General features: G+C 43.9%; 1 protein-coding gene and 1 pseudogene across 1 annotated transcript in view; both read right to left on the reverse strand.

Moving 5' to 3' along the window:
• LOC102253972 (coiled-coil domain-containing protein 162) overlaps positions 1 to 18,913 on the reverse strand; it is a 47,088-nt gene that overhangs the window by 19,890 nt on the left and 8,285 nt on the right. The window contains exons 5-7 of the mRNA XM_005883775.2: positions 17,834 to 17,972; positions 16,564 to 16,684; positions 5,434 to 5,543 (exon numbers count right to left, since the gene is read on the reverse strand). Coding sequence (XP_005883837.1) covers positions 5,434 to 5,543; positions 16,564 to 16,684; positions 17,834 to 17,972 — 370 coding nt within the window. The remainder of the gene's footprint in view (positions 1 to 5,433; positions 5,544 to 16,563; positions 16,685 to 17,833; positions 17,973 to 18,913) is intronic.
• Positions 29 to 480, reverse strand: LOC102241013 (annotated as a pseudogene).

Consider the following 18,913-nt stretch of genomic DNA (forward strand, 5'->3'; position numbering starts at 1 on the left):
CTCCTTCCTTCCTTCCTTCCTTCCTTCCTTCCACCTGCCCTGCGATTCTGTCCAGATCTCTCTGTCCCTGAGGTGTCCATTTGTGGCCCCCATCCTGATCCTTTTCCACCATTTTCAGCCCCACCAGGGCTTGGGGGACCCTGCAAGCCACACTCTTAGAGTCTCTGCTAAAGTGGTGGGCACGGCACCATTTCTCTGCCGCCTCCATAGATCTTGGTCAAGGAGCCAACCCAGCGCCTCCCCGAAGGTGCAGGTGCTGCGCCATGGAAGCAGCTCGTGTGCGGAACCTGTTCTCGTCGCAGGGAGCATGCTCTCTATGCTTGGCCAGCGTGGCAGTGCCCACCCACTCAGGGACTATCAGCTTCCCGGACTTTTGGAGGAAGGCTGCCAGAGCTCTGAGAACTCCCGCTGGTTCACATCTTTTACAGTAACTCTGGCCATTGTGCGGCCTACTCACTGCCAGCCAAGGGAGAGGGAGCATCGAGGTTTTCCACAATTTGTTTCTTAAAAGCTGTTCTGGCCTGGCCGGTGTGGTTGAGCGTCGACCCATGAACCAGGAGGTCACAGTTCCATTCCAGGTCAGGGCACATGACCAGGTAACGGGCTCAATCCACAGCAGGGGGCTTGCAGGAAGCAGCTGACCTCTCTCTCTCTCTCTCTCTCTCTCTCTCTCTCATTGATGTTTCTATCATTCTCCCCCCTCCCTTCTTCTCTCTGAAATAAAAAAACTATATATATATAAAAGCTTGCAACCCACCGCTGCCTTTGTAGGTTACTAAATGTCACCTCTGTGTCAAAATACAGTAGGAAGGGGTTTCATCAGCCAACTTCCCCTCCAAGGCTGGTTCCAGAAGAATCCCAGAGTGAGGACCATTAGCTCAGTCCTCTAGTAAGCTGACTCCTTCACCAACATTTAACCCTGACCCCCGATGATGGCACTGACTGATAGCTTGGGAGGTTGCACAGGGATTCTCTGGAGCCAGTGTGAGGTGAAGCATGGCAGGTGCCAGGTCTCATTATGGCAAAAGTCTGGACCTGCTGGGAGCAAATTGCTCTTTTGTGGTTTTCTTCATCTGAGAGGCTCTCATGACAGTTTGTCTAACATCAGGAACACAAGGCGTTTTGATGATGTTTCTAAAACCCACCTCTGCTGACACAATGCTTCAGTAAATTCCCACCGACTCTAGGATGATATCCAAACTCCTAAGAATTGCACACCAAGCCCTGGCAGCATCTGGCCCTGCCCACCTTTCCAATGTCCACCTCTGAGTTCTACTATACTCCCTTCCTAGATTGCTCTGCCTTCTTTCCCTGACCCTTCTTCATCTGTTAAGTCCTACTTGTTCTTCAAGACTTGACCCAAATAACACCTCCTCCAGGAAGTCTTCCCTGATGGCTTTCTGCCCCCATCTTCTAGCAGGATTGTGCCCCCTTCTCTGAACTCATATAGCATTCTGTGTCTGCCTCTATCAAAGTACTTAATGTGAAGTGCCTTTCTCAACATTGCTGACATTCAGTTCACATAACTGTTTCAGTAAGCTTTTTGGGGGCAGGGGCTGTATCTTTTGCCTTTATACCTCTAATAAAGTGCCTGGAAAAAATATATCTCTAAACACTTGCTGAATGAATGAGTGACTTGGAATATAAATGGAAATGTTCTGGAATCCACAAAATAGATGATAGTTGCTCTGATTTGCAATAAAGGTTAGTCTCTGACTTCAGGCCAGGGTGTTTGGTATAAAATTTGGGCAAGATGTTAGAATTAATTGTAAAAGTCTGGGTTTTAGATTCTGGAGAAGGAAGCAAAGATTACTAGAAGCCAACATGGGTTCAAGAAAAGTCAGATCAGATTAACCTCAGGAAACAGAGTAGATGGCAGTGTATTTGAATTTTAGCAGGATATCTGAGAAGGTTTCTTCTGACAAGCTTGGGCAAATGGAGAACAGTACAACTGGATGGGGTTCTGGCTGCTGACAGACTGTGCCCAAAGAACCTAGTGAGCCTGGAGGGGACCCAGAGTGGGCAGCACAGGGCTTGGGGCCCGTCCTGTCATACACTGTTATTAAATGACTTGAATGAGGACAGCAAGGGCAGGTAGGGAGAGGGTGTATCCTGGATGATAAAAATCCAGGTTTTTAAAGAGTTCAAAAGGTTCAAAGTGAACAAGAACAAAGCTAGTCACATGGCAGCTGCAGGATGCCTACAGGCAATGCGTGGGCTTCAGGTGACGTGTTAGCCTTGAATTGGCTGCCGCAACCTGACACACATGGGCATTAGTCACTCACAACCCCAGGTCAAGGGCACTCATCACTGGACAGACAACCTTGAGTTTAGAGGAGACTGATCAGGATGGTGGGGGCTCATGTAAAGTGATGAAGGAAGTGAAGTGGGTTAGTCTGAAGCAGAGAAGGCTGGGCATAGGCCCTCCATGTACTGTGCTTGTGTCGTCGGGGCTCTTCACAGAGACCAGGTGAGGGGGGCCTGGCACCGGCTCCATTTTCCAGTTCATATGCTGTGGGAACCGATATAGGGTTAAGCCTCGGACTGACCTGCTGGCAAAGTCACAAACAAGTCCCAGCTTAGAGGGCGCAGGCCTCTTAGCATAATTAGGCTTGACCTTATAACACTCCCTAGATCTTATCTGGGAAGCTAATGGGCTGAGGGAAGTGTAGGAAATATAACTATGGTCAAAACAAGTGAAACTCACAAGAACTGTGTAACTATGGTAACCACTACCTTGTTTACCTCTGACTATAAAAGGTTGGTGCGGCCTGAGCACCAGTGGAAGTCCTTCCTCTTGAGTTGGACTTACCGCCTGGCCCCCCAATATTCCCAAATTATCTCTTGTCTTTTCTCTTTCATTTGTGTGTGGCTCCTCTTCCAGATCCTGAACTCTGAACCACGCGGGACGTGGAGGGAAACATTTACAACAATATGCCATGGCACCGGGCAGCCACCTTCAGGAGGAAGGGGTGATGGCTTCTTCTCCACCACCTGTCTGGTTTGTCCTCCTGGAGCAGGCCCCCGGTTGTAACTTTACGGAGGCTTCACACGTGTTAGCAATGGTGCTCACTGAGCTGCTCTGACTGACCTACCTGCCCTCAGATATCTAAGGCTCATTAGATATCATGAGGCGTCGGAATCATGACGTGTGGTGTCCCAGGGTCCATAGTGGAGATGGTGGGATGGCCAAATCCAGCTCAGTAAGAGCTGCCTGGAACAAGAGCTTCCAGGAATCGGGAGAGAGGGAGGAGTTGGAAGAGTGAGTCCCGGTCACTGCAGATGATCCAGAAGAGGCCAGAAGCCCACCAGGCACAGGCTTTGCAGGGACCTCGCATCCTGGGGTCCTGTTATTCCAAGACACCGGCAGGCAGACACCGGTCTCTTCAGTGGGCCCTGAGTTTCCGTTGTGCCTGATATGGGTTTGCTCCGTCTCCTACTAAGTACCAACGGTTCTTTCCTAGAGATCCTGTCTTCAGTGTTGGGGTGAAGTATATGAATAGGGGATGAGCAGATCTTGAGTCACAAACCTTTCTTTTCTTATTGTGGTAAAAAGCACATCACATAACGTAAAATTTGCCATTTTAGCTGTTTTTAAGTAGACAGTTGAGTGATATTAAGTACATTCATACTGTTGTGCAATCAATCCCTAGAACACTTCATCTTGCAAAACAGAAACTGTACTAACTCCCTCTTCCTCCTCCCCCTAGCTGCTGACTACCACCCTTCTACTTCCTGTCTACGAATTTGACTATTCTCCAATACCTCATATAAGTGGAATCATGCAGCATTTGTGCTTTTGTGACTGGCTTATTTTACTTAGCATAATGTCTTCAAGGTTTATCATGATGAAGCATGTGTCAGAATTTCCTTCCTTTTTAAGGAGAGCCACACATTTTAAAAAAAAAAGATTTTTAAATTGATTTTTAGAGAGAGAGGAAGGGAGGAGAGACAGAAACATCGATGTGAGAGCAAGACATCCATTGGCCACCTCCTGCATGTCCCCTACTGGGGATCGAGTCCACAACCCAAGCATTTGCCCTAAGAATCTGCCTGGCAACCATTTGGTTCACAAGACGATGCCCAACCAACTAAGCCACACCGGCCAGGGCAGCCACACTGTTTGGGACTAATTTTTCTGAGCCCCACCCTAATCATCTCTGTGCCTCTGGCTGAGAATCTCCAAGGTACAAGGGACCCAGAAAGAACCACTCAGCCCTCATCACAACAGACAGTGTCCCGCTTGGGTATAACTGAAAGCTTGAAGCAAATCTGTGTAAATCATCCAGTTCTGAGGAAAAGTGTATCCCCAGCCAAGCTTGGGAACGCTCTACCTCATGATTAAGAACTGAAGTGATTATAAATTATGGAAAACATTTGAAGAGCTTAAAAAATGTAATTTCGGAGAAAACATTGTCATGTAACAATGGAGTACATTTTGCTAAGCCAGGTTTTTAAAAATGGTTGAATTTCAAAGGAAACTGGATTCATGTCAACCTAATGCATGTATGTTTAATTTGTTAATGATCCTAAAAGCTCTGTTGAGGCTTAATATCCACATATACTCCTGACTTTTTGGTGGATTCCTTTGATTTAGGAAGGCACTGCTGTCAAGTGCCTTGGACTGTGTATATGTGTGTTGCATATACTATATAGAGTTGTTATGGATTCAAGTATGTATACTCAGAAAAAGTGTTTGACACTGGTTTCCTTGTGGAGGGGAAATGGGATGGTGGAATGGAGGAGCAATAAAAATGTTACCTTTCTGGGCTAAGTCCCCGCCCCATGTTGTACATTTAAAAAAATGTTTTTAAGTGGTATTATAGGCTATTTTGGTTTCTCTCTTTAAATATTCTTTACTAAAAAACCAATAATAGGAAATGTTGCTAAAAAGAACTCATTCATAAATAAAGGTTACTTTAAAAAATTGGCCAAATCTGATTATCCAGCATGCATATTCTAATTTCTCTCCCATCATTGTTAGAAATCAGTCTTTTTCCAAAATTAAAGTGATTACTACTTTGAGTTTAGGCTCAGTATTCATATCTTTGTCCTAAGGAAGCTAAGGAAGCATTAGGAGTTGTGTTTATAGAACAATTTTCAAACTTTGTCATCTTATGGCACACATAAACTAAAATGCTGTGGCACACCAAAAATACAGTATGTTTTTTGCCAATCTGACAAAAAAATAGATATAATTTTGATTCATTTAGACCAGACTGCTATTGTTGTGTTGGCTGTTGTCATTTTTTAATTTGACAATCTAAGAGAAAAGAGGTCAGTGCCCCTGACTAAAGAGTTAGGTATTGCATGTTTTAAAAATTCTTGTGGCACAGTGGTTGAAAATCACTGGTTTAGGGGAAAGTCTTCCTTGTTTGGATTTATGTTTAAAAAAACACACACAGTACAGACTGACTACTTTTTAATACATACCTCTAGTCCACCATCCTGGTAATTCTCCATTAATCTCTGCATAAATTTTTCAACTATTTGTGGTCTGATAACTGAAAAGTTTTCTTTCATGACTTGGCATTTCCAAAGGTCTAGGGGAAGAGACATAACACTACTAGTATCATGATACAATGAACAACCATTAATGACTATGAAATGGCAACTCTCTGAGACAGCACTGGACACAGCTAGCTGTCATTTCCAAATACATTAGTGGGGAAGTGGGGGCAGGAAGGAGGTGATTGAGGACACAGAATCTTTCAGAACATGGAAATAAGGAAGATATCTAACAAGACCCTAATGAAAAGATTTGGAAAAGCACCTCTGAAGACAGTGAACAATATTGCTACGGTAACTAAAAATCCTGAGTCAAATGTTATTGGTCCTGCATGACGTCACTAAGTGCCTATATGTATCTGAACAATTGTTTGGCCTAACACAATCATCAGAAATAAATGAAGAGCTATTATATGTATATATTTCAGTACATGCCTGGTGTTAGAGGCAACATTAATTTAAATATAAAGTTAATTTTAAAAAATGGGAGGAAATCCAAAAGAAAGAAAAGAGAGTCATAGGTTAGAAATGTTGAGAGTGGACAGACTATAAACTTTAGTTCCGAGACTGAAGCCACAATAGGGCTGACACTTATGAGATGAGGCATATACACAGTTACTCACAATAGCGTCATTTAGGACAGCAAAAGCTTGGAAACAAAACCTAAACTGTAGAATATCCTTCAAGTGGAATAGTATGAAGCTGTAAGGAAGAAAGGACCTTCTCCATGTACTGATATGAAAAGAAGCATCGGTTGTTAAGTGAAATATTCAACTTGCAGGACAGTGGATATAAAATGCTATCTTCTATGAGAACGATATGATAAATATAATAAAGTAGAAGAATATCTCCTCAAGCCTATTCAACGTCATTGCTCCAAAAATTTGCCATTCTCCAATAGCATCACTTCTTCCCTCTTTCCTGGACCGCTCAAAATAGCACACATTATTTTTCCCACCTCATAAAAATCCTTCTCTAGACCCTACTTCTCCTGTCAGCCATTATCTCATCTCATCTCTTTGCTCCCTTTTTAGCAAAACTCTCAGAAAGAGATGTCAACCCTTACTGTGTGTGACTTATCTCAAAATCCTTCCTAAAGTCACTCACCCAGCTTATACCTGCACCACTCCAATAAAACTGCTTTTGTCATAAGCGCCAACATGATCACAACATGGCTAAAGCCAGTGGTTTTACTTGACTACCAGCAACATTTCACACAATTTTTCACTTCCTTGTGCTTGAGAAACTTCCATCACTAGACGTTGGGACACCACCACTCTGTCCTACTTTTCCTCTGACTCACTGTTTGTTCCTTCTAGATCTCTTTCATTGATTCTCCTTTTTCCCTCTCCACTCCCAGCCCTTGACGTTAGAGTGTCTTAGGACTCATCCCTGAGTCAACCTCTTTTCCTATCTACACTCACTCCCTTGGATATCCCATCTAGTCTCATGGCTAAATAACATCCATATGCTGACAACCCTCAAATTTAGATCTCATACCCACTGGGCAACTCTCCTTGGATGTCTAAAAGGCATTTCACACTTCTCTTGTGATTAATTAAATTCCTGATCTCTCCTCCCCAACTTGCCATCTCAGTTGATGGCAATTCTATTTTCCCAATAGCTCAGGTCAAAAATCTTGGAGTTATCATGGATTCTTCTCTTTCCCCCATACTCAATACTCAACCCATTAATGACTACTTAAAAAACATACCCAGAATCTGACCACATAATACTTCCACTGCTCCAATCTTGTTTGAGCCACCTTGCTTGGATTATTGCAATAGCCTCCCAACCAGCCTCTCCCTTATTCCATCCTTTCTTCTTTCACTGCCCCTTCTCAAAACAGGAGCCAAAGAGATTCTATTAAAATCTAAGTCAGATCATGTCACTCAGAGCCTTGGGCCAGCTCCCCATTACATTCAGAGTAAACACTGAAGTCCTTACAAGGCCCTGCATGATATGTTCTCCTTTCACTCTTCCTCTCTGACTTCATCTCCTACCATTCCCCCTCAATCTTTCCATTCCACTCACACTTGGGTCTTTGTTGTTCCATAAATGTGATAGGCATGCTCTGCTTAGGGCAGCGGTTCTCAACCTGTGGGTCGTGACTCTTTTGGCAGTCGAACAACCCTTTCACAGGGGTCGTCTAAGACCATCCTGCATACCAGATATTTACATTACGATTCATAACAGTAGCAACATTACAGTTATGAAGTAGCAACGAAAATAATTTTATGGTTGGGTCACAACATGAGGAACTGTATTTAAAGGGCCAGAAGGTTGAGAACCACTGGCTTAGGGGCTTCATATGGACTGTTGTTCGGTCTGAATGCTCTTCCTCCAGATACCCATCTAGCTAACTCCGTCACTTTCTTCAAACTTTGATCAAAATGCACTTTCTAAGTGAAGTCTATTCTGACCACCCTAGTTAAAATTGCCATGTGCCCCTTCAAACCTCCACAGTCCCATCCTTCTTACTCCATTATCTTCTTATTTCTTAAGTTCATTGCTTATTGTCTGTCTACCCCCTTCTAGATGATAAACTCCATTAGGGTAAGGATTTCTTGCCAAGTAAGGATGCACCCCCAAAACAGTGCCTAAAATATAGAGGCCTAGAACATAGCATTGAGAAGGCTAAAAGGCTACGTAACCCTGATGTTTGGGAGGCTAGCAATCTGAATCTGTACAGTAACCTAATGTACATTCTTGGTAACCTATAATTAAGTCACTGCCCTTTTCCTCCACAATCTGGTCTTGCAAGACCTGTTACCTAAATGCTCACATTTTACAGAGGCCATAAACCATGAACAACATACAACCCCCGGAGGGAGTTATCAGCGCTGGTGCCAGGCCAGGCCCTTAAATATGACCTCAAGACCCCCATCCCAACCCACGGGGCCTTTTGCAAAGCCCACAAAAGGTCCAGACGTCCCCATCCATATTTGGGGTACAAAGAAACCAAAAGGGGATAAAAGAAGGGCTTCCCCCATATTGGTTTGCTCAGATTCTAGAGGCAACTCCTCTGAGACCGCCAGCATAATAAAGCTATGTAACTCCATTTCTCTAAGCGTCGCTTGGGTTTCTTCGGTCTTCTACAACAGTATGAGCTCAGTAAATAGGTATTGAATGAAGGAATGAATTAGTATATGCATAAAAAAACCCTGAAAGAATATATTAAAAACTAATTAAAAGTGTGGTTACATAGGGTACGGTAGAAGAGGGTCAGTGGTGGCAACAAGACTTCTAAATATATATTTTTAATATCATTGTGAATTTTGAACCAGGTTAAACAAATAAAATCAAATTTAAAAATAATGTGATAATGCTAGAACCATGGAAGTACGTCAACACTCCTTAACTTGCATGTGGAAGAGCAAAAGCACATGTGTGTGTTAGTTGTGTGGGTAGGTAGGGCTCATTTCCTTGTGCCATGGCCCTGGGGATGATAGAAATAAAGAGAGACCTAAGGAGTCAGAGACAGGAGCCAGAGATAGGAGCCAAGCCTGACCGCACTCCCCTTTTGTGTTGGGGGTGCTGGCCATCAGCAAGAGCATGCGTGCTAGAAATAAAGGGAGACCTAAGGAGTCAGAGACAGCACTCCCTTTTTGTGTTGGGGGTGCTGGCCATCAGCAAGAGCATGCACAGAGCCACTCCCTGCCCCCAGCTGGCTCTTCCAAGTTGCAGATGAGGTTTCTGACTCACACTTTCATTTTTCTGACAGGAGACTCACTGCACATAAGAGGAAGCATCCAGCACAATCTTCCCAGAAATGTGAATATGACACAGCAGGGGCCTCTGGTATTTGCACTTACTACGTTATTTATTGGGAGGCGGGGTTCCTGTTTTTGCAAATGGGATTCCATTTTCTTTTACATTTGTCTACTTTCCATCATAAACAAATAAATCTGATTTTGCTTTTCCTTTAGGACAACAAAGGCGGTAGACATATCATCACTGTCTTAGCATAATTGAAGTGGAAAATCCAAAGGTTAATGTGCCTAGAGGTTCACACTTCCTAAAATGTCTAAGACTTTTATAAATCTAAGCTTTGACACTTCAGAGCTTATGTATATTTCAGACAAGAAATTGGATACTTTTCCCAGGATACTTTAGGGGCAGGTCTCTGGCTCAGAGAAGCCTAGTGAGGGCCCACATCCATCACACACTTCCTGTTTGGGGACCATCACCTGCCAAATACCCGCAGAACTGGTTTGGCTTTAGCTCTGGGCTTAGCTGAAGGGGAAGTATTTTCCCTGCATGCTGGGAGATCTTCACTTCCTACTCATGAGTTCAAGTTTAGACATGCATCTACATCTGTAGGCAGGAGTCAGGGGAAGCCAGGGAGAGCAGAATTCAACCAGGAGAAGTAATTCCTGGCCAAGTGGAGTTGGCAGTCTCTACATGTGTCTCATTTTCAGTATGTGTGTGGTCATGGCTTCTTTAAGATGAAGCAGTTTTTGACGGAAGCATGGTGGAGGCGGGAGACACACACTGGGGGCTAAGTGAGGGTTTGTTCTTTCCTCTCACTCTGTCCCCATGTCCTTTGACTGGAGGAAATTGACTTCCTGGAGGCCAAACCACTTCCCCTCTCTTCCTCTCTGAACACAACTGCACTCTCCCCCCCCTCCCCCCCTAGTCTCTGCCCTCTAGGAAGGGCCTCTTTATTTGCTAGTTTTTCACTTCTCTAACACAACCACCAGCTGCAGTGCCTGAGTGGCCCCTGGGTCCTAAGCCACGGCAGACAGAAACTTAAAGGCACACAACTGCCGATCAAAGTTGTTCTCCCGACGTAGCAGAGGGGGCCCCCCCAAAAGGTGGGCAGGTTGAAAACCTTGTTGCTTCAAGCATATGTATGTATTTGTACTCCTGTGTTTCTCAAACTGCTCCCTAGAACACTAGTTCCTTGAGTTGATGACAGATGTCCCCAAGGGGGAGAAAAGGGTTCAGTGATCAAATAGATTTAAAGAGAGTTTCCTACTCTATCTGTCTCCTGGAGATTTCTAATTCACAGTAGGATAGTAAAGTCTCTAAGAAGGTCTGGAGCAAAGAAATGTTTTAAAAATTACTTACTCCAAATTTCTCAAACTTATTTTGACAAAAAACAAACAAAACCTTTTTTCCTCTCAACTCCTGCAAAATATGGTAGAAATCCTCTATCTAAAGCAATTAAGTCTAAGAGTTGATTAGTCAATCAAAAGAAGCCTGTTAAACCAGAGAATGCTTAAAAAATGACATGAACTATCTTAAACATTTTATTTAACTTAAAAATACACAAATATGCAAACATTTGCCAATCTGCTAACATAAAGTCCACGCCTTTTCTTTGTACATACCCACTCACTGGAGTTTTGTACCATCTTTCTTCTATAAACCATAATATACGTGCATGGTCTACAGTCTCTAGTGTTCCTTTTTTTTTTTTTTTTTTTTTTTTTTTTTTTTTCCTTTTATGGAGAGAAAACTTAAAGAGTGTAAAACAATCCACGTGCATCATGCTCACAGAAAAATTGAGCAGACAGTACAGAGAGTTCCTATATATCTTCTGCCCCCACCACCAACACACAGCCTCCCTCAGTATCAACATCCCACTCCATTGTGGTACAGCTGCTACAACTGATGAACCACACTAACATATTATCACCCGAAGCCCATAGTTTCCATTATGGTTCAGAAACTATGGGTTTGACAAATGTATAATGACATGTATGCACCACTGTGGTGTCATACAGAGTAGTTTCAAGGCTCTAAAAACCCTTTGTGCTCTACCTAGTTATCCTTCTCTCCTCTCTAAACCCCTGGCAACCACTGATCTTTTGAAAGTCTCCGTATGGTTGAATGTCATATGATTGAAATCATACAGCAGGCAGCCTTTTCAGGTTGGCTTCTTTGACCTAGTTATATGCATTTAAGCTTCTCCATCTCTTTTTGTGGCTTGAAAGCTCCTTTCTTTTTAGTGTTGAATAATATTCCATCGACTGGATGTGCCATAATTCATCCATTTTAGCTTCAGTTTTTATAGAATAGATCTCTTTCTTTTTGTATTCCTATTTCTATGGGTTACATAATGCGGAATTAAATTACTCAAGCAAAATGACAAGTAAAAGTGGCATAAACAGGTTTGGAGCAAACAATGATCAATGATGCTAGGTGAACATATGCAACCCAAAGACTGTTAGTAAGTACTTTGCCTGCTTGTGTTACCAAGGGAATGGGAAGCTTCAGGCAACCCTGAGTCTCTTAGTGGAGGGTGGTTGGGAGAACTTTTGCATTAACATGTTGAGAAACTTGTGTTCCAGGGCACACTGCTGGGGGCATGCTGGCCTGGACCATACACTCCTACAGGTAAGTATTTTGATTGTGCTTCCCTCAAGTGAAACAGTTTTATCCACTCACCTTTAACACATCTATGTTTATGTATTTCTAATATTTCTAACTACCTACAGTACAATCACTGGCTAACATTGCAAAGCATGATGTACTTAGGGTGAGGTCCATCAACAGTAAGAATGAATCTCAATCCACATTCCCATAGTTCCCTTGACCTTTTAATCTTTTTGCCTGACTTCTTATCAGATGTGATTAGGTTATTTATTTACTTATTTTTTTGTTAATCCTCACCAGAGGATATTTTTCCCATTGATTTTTAGAGAGTGGAAGGGAGCGAAGAGGAGAGAGAGAGAGAGAGACAGAGAAAGAGAGAGAGGGAGAGAGAGAAACATGGATGTGAGAAAGACACATCAATTGGTTGCCTCCCACATCCACTCCAACGGGGGCCAGAGATCAAACCTGCAACCCAAGTATGTGCCTTTGACCTAGAATCGAACCTGGGACCCTCCAGTGTGCGGGCAGACACCATAGCCACTGAGACACCAGCCAGGGCTAAGTTATGTTTTTTTTTAAACCTCATAATATGGCTAAGGATAAGCATGTACCTGGACTAGAGTGTCACCTCTACTATTTTTTCATATTCACTTCTGGATTACCTCCCTATGGTCACTTTAGGATACCTCATTGTGGAGTGTGACATGTGACTCTTACATATAAATTTAATCTACTTAGAAGTTCTAGTATTTTCTTCCCACACCCCTGAGATATATGCACTCTACTTTGGAGACTACAGGCCTTATCACTGCTCAGAGAAGTTTAGGAAATCAATTAAAAATGACTTTAATGCCAACATGTCATTTGGACATGGCAGAGCCTTGGATGGAGAATGGCAGAGCCTTTCTGCATCAGTGGAGTCCATGGCTCTGCTAAGGCGAATCCAGAGGCTGAATGGGGGTGTCTGGAGCCACTCCTGAAAGTTCTCAGGGGAGCATTAGTTCCACTACCGAGAATCAGCACCACTGGGTGTGGCTGCCACATTTCCAATGCTCACTGACAAACCGAAACTGAAAACTCACTCAGAAGCTGTATAGAAAGATGAAGCTCTACGACTAGGTGAGGAGAGGGGAAGAAGGTAGAGGGAAGATCAAGGGTTCCTTTCTGGCAGGTATAAATGTAGACACCTGAGCCCGCCAACAGGGAGAGAGGAGACCCTAAGGCAGTGATGGCGAACCTATGACACGCGTGTCAGAGGTGACACACGAACTCATTTTTTTGGTTGATTTTTCTTTGTTAAATGGCATTTAAATATATAAAATAAATATCAAAAATATAAGTCTTTGTTTTACTATGGTTGCAAATATCAAAAAATTTCTATATGTGACACGGCACCAGAGTTAAGTTAGGGTTTTTCAAAATGCTGACACGCCGAGCTCAAAAGGTTCGCCGTCACTGCCCTAAGGGAAGGACAGGCGCTTGTGATGTCCCTGGTCTCAGTCTCTTCATTCCTGACTCCCTCTAGGGCAGCGGTTCTCAACCTGTGGGTCACGACCCCTTTGGGGGTCGAACGACCCTTTCACAGGGGTCGCCTAAGACCATCGGAAAACACATATACAATTACATATTGTTTTTGTGATTAATCATTATGCTTTAATTATGTTCAATTTGTAACAATGAAATTGGGGGTCACCACAACATGAGGAACTGTATTAAAGGGTCGTGGCATTAAGAAGGTTGAGAACCACTGCTCTAGAGAAACCCCTGGCCCCAGGTTACCTTGACCACAAAGGGTGGTCTCACATGAAAAAGCGGTCCCTGTTGGAAGCCCCATCCACTACGGCTGCTTCTTACTGCTGAGATGAGCAGGAGGTGGTTTTATCACCGTCTTTGAAAGCAGTCCACAGAGATCACGGGAAGCCTAGATTGAGGAAATGTACAGAACAGCACCCCGGCAGGCAGAGAGGTCTCTTGGCACTTGAATGGGGGGAAGGCAGTACAAGAGGAGACCCAGACCTCCACGTTAAGTCATGCTGGACAGACCCAAACCACAGACCAAACACCCTTACCATTGGCACTTATTTTAAAAGCTTCATGAGTACAGAATTTGAGCAAGACTTTAGAATTGGCCAGTATACTCTAGCCAGAGTAAGGTTTGGGCATATCAGCCTTACCACCATTCAGAATAACTCTACCCCTCCCCCCTGCCTGACTGCCACCAGCCCCTTCCTGACGGCCTTTCCGAGCACAGCTGAGCAGCACCCTGCCCAGGGCACACACCACATAGCCACAGAGCAGAGACGCTTCCTCCCCTAGTCTCATAAGAACTACAGCCTGGAAACTTGCAGATGGTTGCACCTGCCGTGTGCTTGTGGATTTTCTCCCAGGAGCCACCTGGATGCAACGGAGGCAGTGCAAACAACAGGCACTTTGTGTCTCGTTAAATGTTCTGTAACTGGAGCTCAACCGCACTCAGCTCTCTGGTGACATTCAGAGCTGCCCAGGGGGCGTGGCTTGCCCTGTCACTGCACAGCCTCTTCCCAGAGCCCTGTTTACAGATCCAGCTACTTGAAGCACTGATCAAATGACAAGGGCTTAGGTGAGGACAGAGGTTATTCATAAACATTACAATCTGTGGGGTTGCCTCAAGAGGAAAACCTAAATTATTTGGCTAGTCAGACAACCCCTCCATAGCTCAAAGGTTGTGGATTTTCTTACAGGATTAGTAGGAGTTAGGAATAGATACTGCAGTTCAGACAGGACCAGCTATGTACTCTGGGGAACCCCCTGAAAAATAAAAATGCAGGGCTTCTTCTTCCAAAAGTAGGAAAAAAGTACCATTAAGGTACTAAAAGCAGAGTTTTCCTTTCTTCCACAATCTCTCTCTTGATCTGCCATGGTGTTCTTATTTGTTTTTAACATTGCACACCCAGGCATGGGAATGCTTGCAGGGCAAGTTGGACCCTCATGGGCACCCAGAGACCCTGCCCTGTGACTGGGTACATGTGATCCACTAGGTACAGAACTGAGGCCTCATGCCTTAGCCAGGAGCAGAGCCAGGCATGACCCCTTCTGCCCCAACCCACTGTAGATGGACAACCCAAAGGTATTACAACCTCTGCCCTGGGATATTTTAGGTACCCAGGGAAGTGCAACAGGCTTGTCCCCACTGAGTCACCCATCCAACACACTGTGGTGCTGTCCTAGGATCCCTTCCAGCGGTTCTCAACCTGTGGGTCGTGACCCCTTTGGCGGTCGAACGACCCTTTCACAGGGGTCGCCTAAGACCATCCTGCATATCAGATATTTACATTATGATTCAAACAGTAGTAACATTACAATTATGAAGTAGCAACGAAAATAGTTTTATGGTTGGGTCACAACATGAGGAACTGTATTTAAAGGGCCAGAAGGTTGAGAACCACTGCCTTAGACACTGCCAGCTATACACACCCTATCCTGACCCTCTCCAGGCTCAGGCCCCCGCTGGGGTGAGGGCTGCAGCGATTGCTGATGGGTTGGTGAGGGGAAGCTTAGGGGTGCCCTGGGTGACAGAGAGCAGAGGAGCAGGCAGCTGAGAAGCCCTCCTGGCAAGCTGGGGAGGCAACAGGAGGCGGGACTGTTTGTGAGCCAGAGCTCCAAGCCCTTGGTGCACCCTCCATCTACTCACTGGATTCTACTTACTGAAGCATAGTAACCTCTATTTTGTAAAAACTGCTGTTTGAAATTTCCACTAGACACAGACAGTCCTTTGTTCTGTGAATTAATTCTGCTATTATTGGCTTCTGTAAAACACGTTTGCTCTAATGACAGGGAAAACAAGCTCAACTGTCTGACCTTGCAAGCCGCTCCGCTGCCGTCCCTAGCTACCCCCATACCAGGTGTCTTTTAGTTATCTGTACTCAAGGCTACTGAACTGTGTTGTACTCAAGGCTGCAAGTTTCCTGCAAGATATCTACTAAGCATGCATAGGGCTCTTTGAAAACTTGCAAAAGGGACTGGAAGCCCCATATTTAGGGGACAAAGACATTAGAAAAATATAAAAAGGGAAAACGTCCTCCATGTTTTTGCTCAGACCCTGGAAGCAATATTCCTCTGAGCCCGCTAGCGTAATAAAAGACTCCAGATTAATTTGGCTTATTAAGGCATCTTATGTTCAGCTCGCTGATTTCCAGTGTACCATTACAAAACAGAAATTCTACGTTAAAATTAGGAGTTTCCAGATGGTACCCAAAGAGCATTGAACTCCAAGTGCCCTGAGTCCTGTGTGAGCACACTGGTCATGCGCCCGTGAAGTGACCCTGGCGTTAGATTGCTTTCCTACCCAAATGTGTGCATTTCTAACATTTTACATGTTGATGCCATATATGTGTAATATATGCCTGCACACATGGAATAAGAAAAGCTTTATGTGTTCCCTCATTTCAATTTTATTTCAGTTTCGAGTTAACAAGCAGAGTTGAGACTGAAGTTAACAAATATTTTCTATGTATTTATTTATTTTTAAATTTCACTTATTGCAGTTGACATACAACAAATGTTGAAAGCCCTTTAAGTGGAGGCAAATATATCAAAGTGTTAATAGTACTTCTCTCCGGGTCAAGATGTTAAGTAATTTTTATGTAATTTTCTGGGCATTATAGATTTTTTTAGCCTGACTATGGATACATGGATTGCTTGTATAATTAGGAAAGAACAGTAAATGCTATTTGTGAGATAATAATAATTTACCTGTGGGGAGAGTAGGCTGCTCCTTGGACTTTTCTGACACAACCAGGGCTATCTCTCTGTTAACTTGTCTTAATACCTCCTGGATCATATGAATTTCAAGATTTTCCAGCAGTGTCTGAAGCTAGAGTAAGCAGTTTGAGAGTCAGTCTTCACACTTAGTTTACACTCTAGGCTTCCAAGTCACACTCCTGCAGAAGGGCCTTGGGCTGGTCCTGGCCTTCAACTGCCCCCTCCCCGAAAGGAGGAAGGGCTCCTGCCGAGGACTCCCAAGGGCTTCTGTGGGGGGAGGTAGGTCTTGGGGGAGGGGGGGACGTACACCTCTTTGGAGACCAGCGTTTTTTCTTCCTGGCCTACATTCTGACTAATAAAATATAACCCTTTTTGCTAACAAATTCTGTTAAATTGCAGAGTGCTCGATGTCTGAGGTGACCTCATATGTTTTGGGGTCTCTAAATGTGAGCAGGAATGTTGTGATCTATTATTATATGAGAAGCCCTCAGGTCTGAAACTTGATGTAGGCAACAAGGAGGATTTCATGAGAATATTTAAAACTTCATACATGACCAAGAGAAAACCCTGTTCCACTAACTTTACACATTATGCTCACAGAGCACACGTTGCTTGGGACTGTGTGTGTGTGTGTGTGTGTGTGTGTGTGTGTGTGTTGGGGGAGGCGCTGATTTCTCCTTGACGCTCAGTAGTCATGCATCTCGGCAGTGACACCCAAAGAGTTAGAGCTGTGCTCATCTGTTACAATGAGCACAACCACACGGAGCCTGTGTCCCAGGACCAAGGTGAACAAACGCTTGGGAAAACCTCCTCTCCATATAGATCATCTAAAACACACATCGAACGGGCTAGCGCAAAAGTGGTGGTGTCTTATTCTCAGAAAAACAATCACATGAACTATTTTATCCATTTCCATGGTGTGTGTATTGGGGGGGATATCTGTGTGATGGATTTTATGTTTAAGATGCTAATGGTTATATTTTCTTTTGTCGTCTTTGTTTTGTGGTGGTACACCGTAATTTGGGGAAATTAAAATATGAAAATCTAGATTTATAGTTCTGAAACATTAAGTGGTAGTTATTTGCTTAGTCAAAGCCCCACATGCCTTTAAATACTTAGTTTCCTCTCTGCCTGTTCAATGATTTACAAACCTTCAATTTACACTTCACTTCTTAGAAAAACAACAACACATCACTCAGGTAAATCTGTTAATACCATAAAGCAAAATGTCAAAGCCAAATTCAAAAGAGCTCCTGCATACCTGCTGAGTCTTTATTGCAATTTCCGAGGCTCCTTCGGGGGGAAGAATAGACTGACTACTTATTATAAGTTCTTCAAATGCATCTTCTTGCCCCATCCTCCGAGCTATAGCTTTCATGCTGGGGTACAGAATGTCAGTTCTATTAAAGGAGAGAGACCGAAGTTACAAACATACATATTTTTTTTTCTCGTTCAGATTCTCTGACAATTATTTTCAGTTCTGTTTCCTGTCATCATGTATAAACCTCCCACCTCATTACAGACACATCAACATGCAAATTCACCACAGTTACTACTCCCTTAGTCAATGTTAAATCTTAAGACCTTTTCCCATTGGGTACATTTAATTTCAGTCTTCATTTTCCAAAATATTGACTAGTCTTCTCATTCCCTAGTAACGAGGGAAGCTGACTGTTAATAATTCATAAGACACACAATTCAGACTACCCCACCTTCTTGTGCTCAGCAAGGCCCAGGGTGGTGGGTGGGTGCTTAGTGAGTGCCTGTTTGGTGACAGACACGTGGCAGGAGCAATGTGTCTTTCCTGCCAGCTAAGTCATCTTGGCCAGGACTGATGATTCCTCTCTGCCTTATGAAATTTCTGGCTGCAACGCAGGAAGCTCTCAGAGACTCAGCACGTGAGTCTAATGGGGCAGAGAGCGGGGAGGAATTCGCAGCAGCAGCATTTCCCTACCCAGTGCTCCCTGGGATCCTATGAGCTAAAAAGCTTAGCGTCCACACTCTGGGCACACTTTAGAAGCCCAAGTTCCCAGGGACAGAGTTCTGGGTAAATGATGTGTGGTGTTGCCTAGTGCAGTGGTCGGCAAACTGCGACTCGCGAGCCACATGCGGCTCTTTGGCCCCTTGAGTGTGGCTCTTCCACAAAATACCACGTGCGGGCGCGCATGTACAGTGCGATTGAAACTTCATGGCCCATGCGCAGAAGTCGGTTTCTGGCCTGGGCGAGTCTATTTTGAAGAAGTGGCGTTAGTGTCATGATTTAATTTTATGGATATTGTAAGGTAAATTGTAAGGAATTTAATTTTATCAATAAATAATATCGTTATTAAGTATGATATCA

This window comes from Myotis brandtii, unplaced genomic scaffold (assembly GCF_000412655.1).
Source record: "Myotis brandtii unplaced genomic scaffold, ASM41265v1 scaffold8, whole genome shotgun sequence".
Classification (NCBI taxonomy): Eukaryota; Metazoa; Chordata; class Mammalia; order Chiroptera; family Vespertilionidae; genus Myotis; species Myotis brandtii.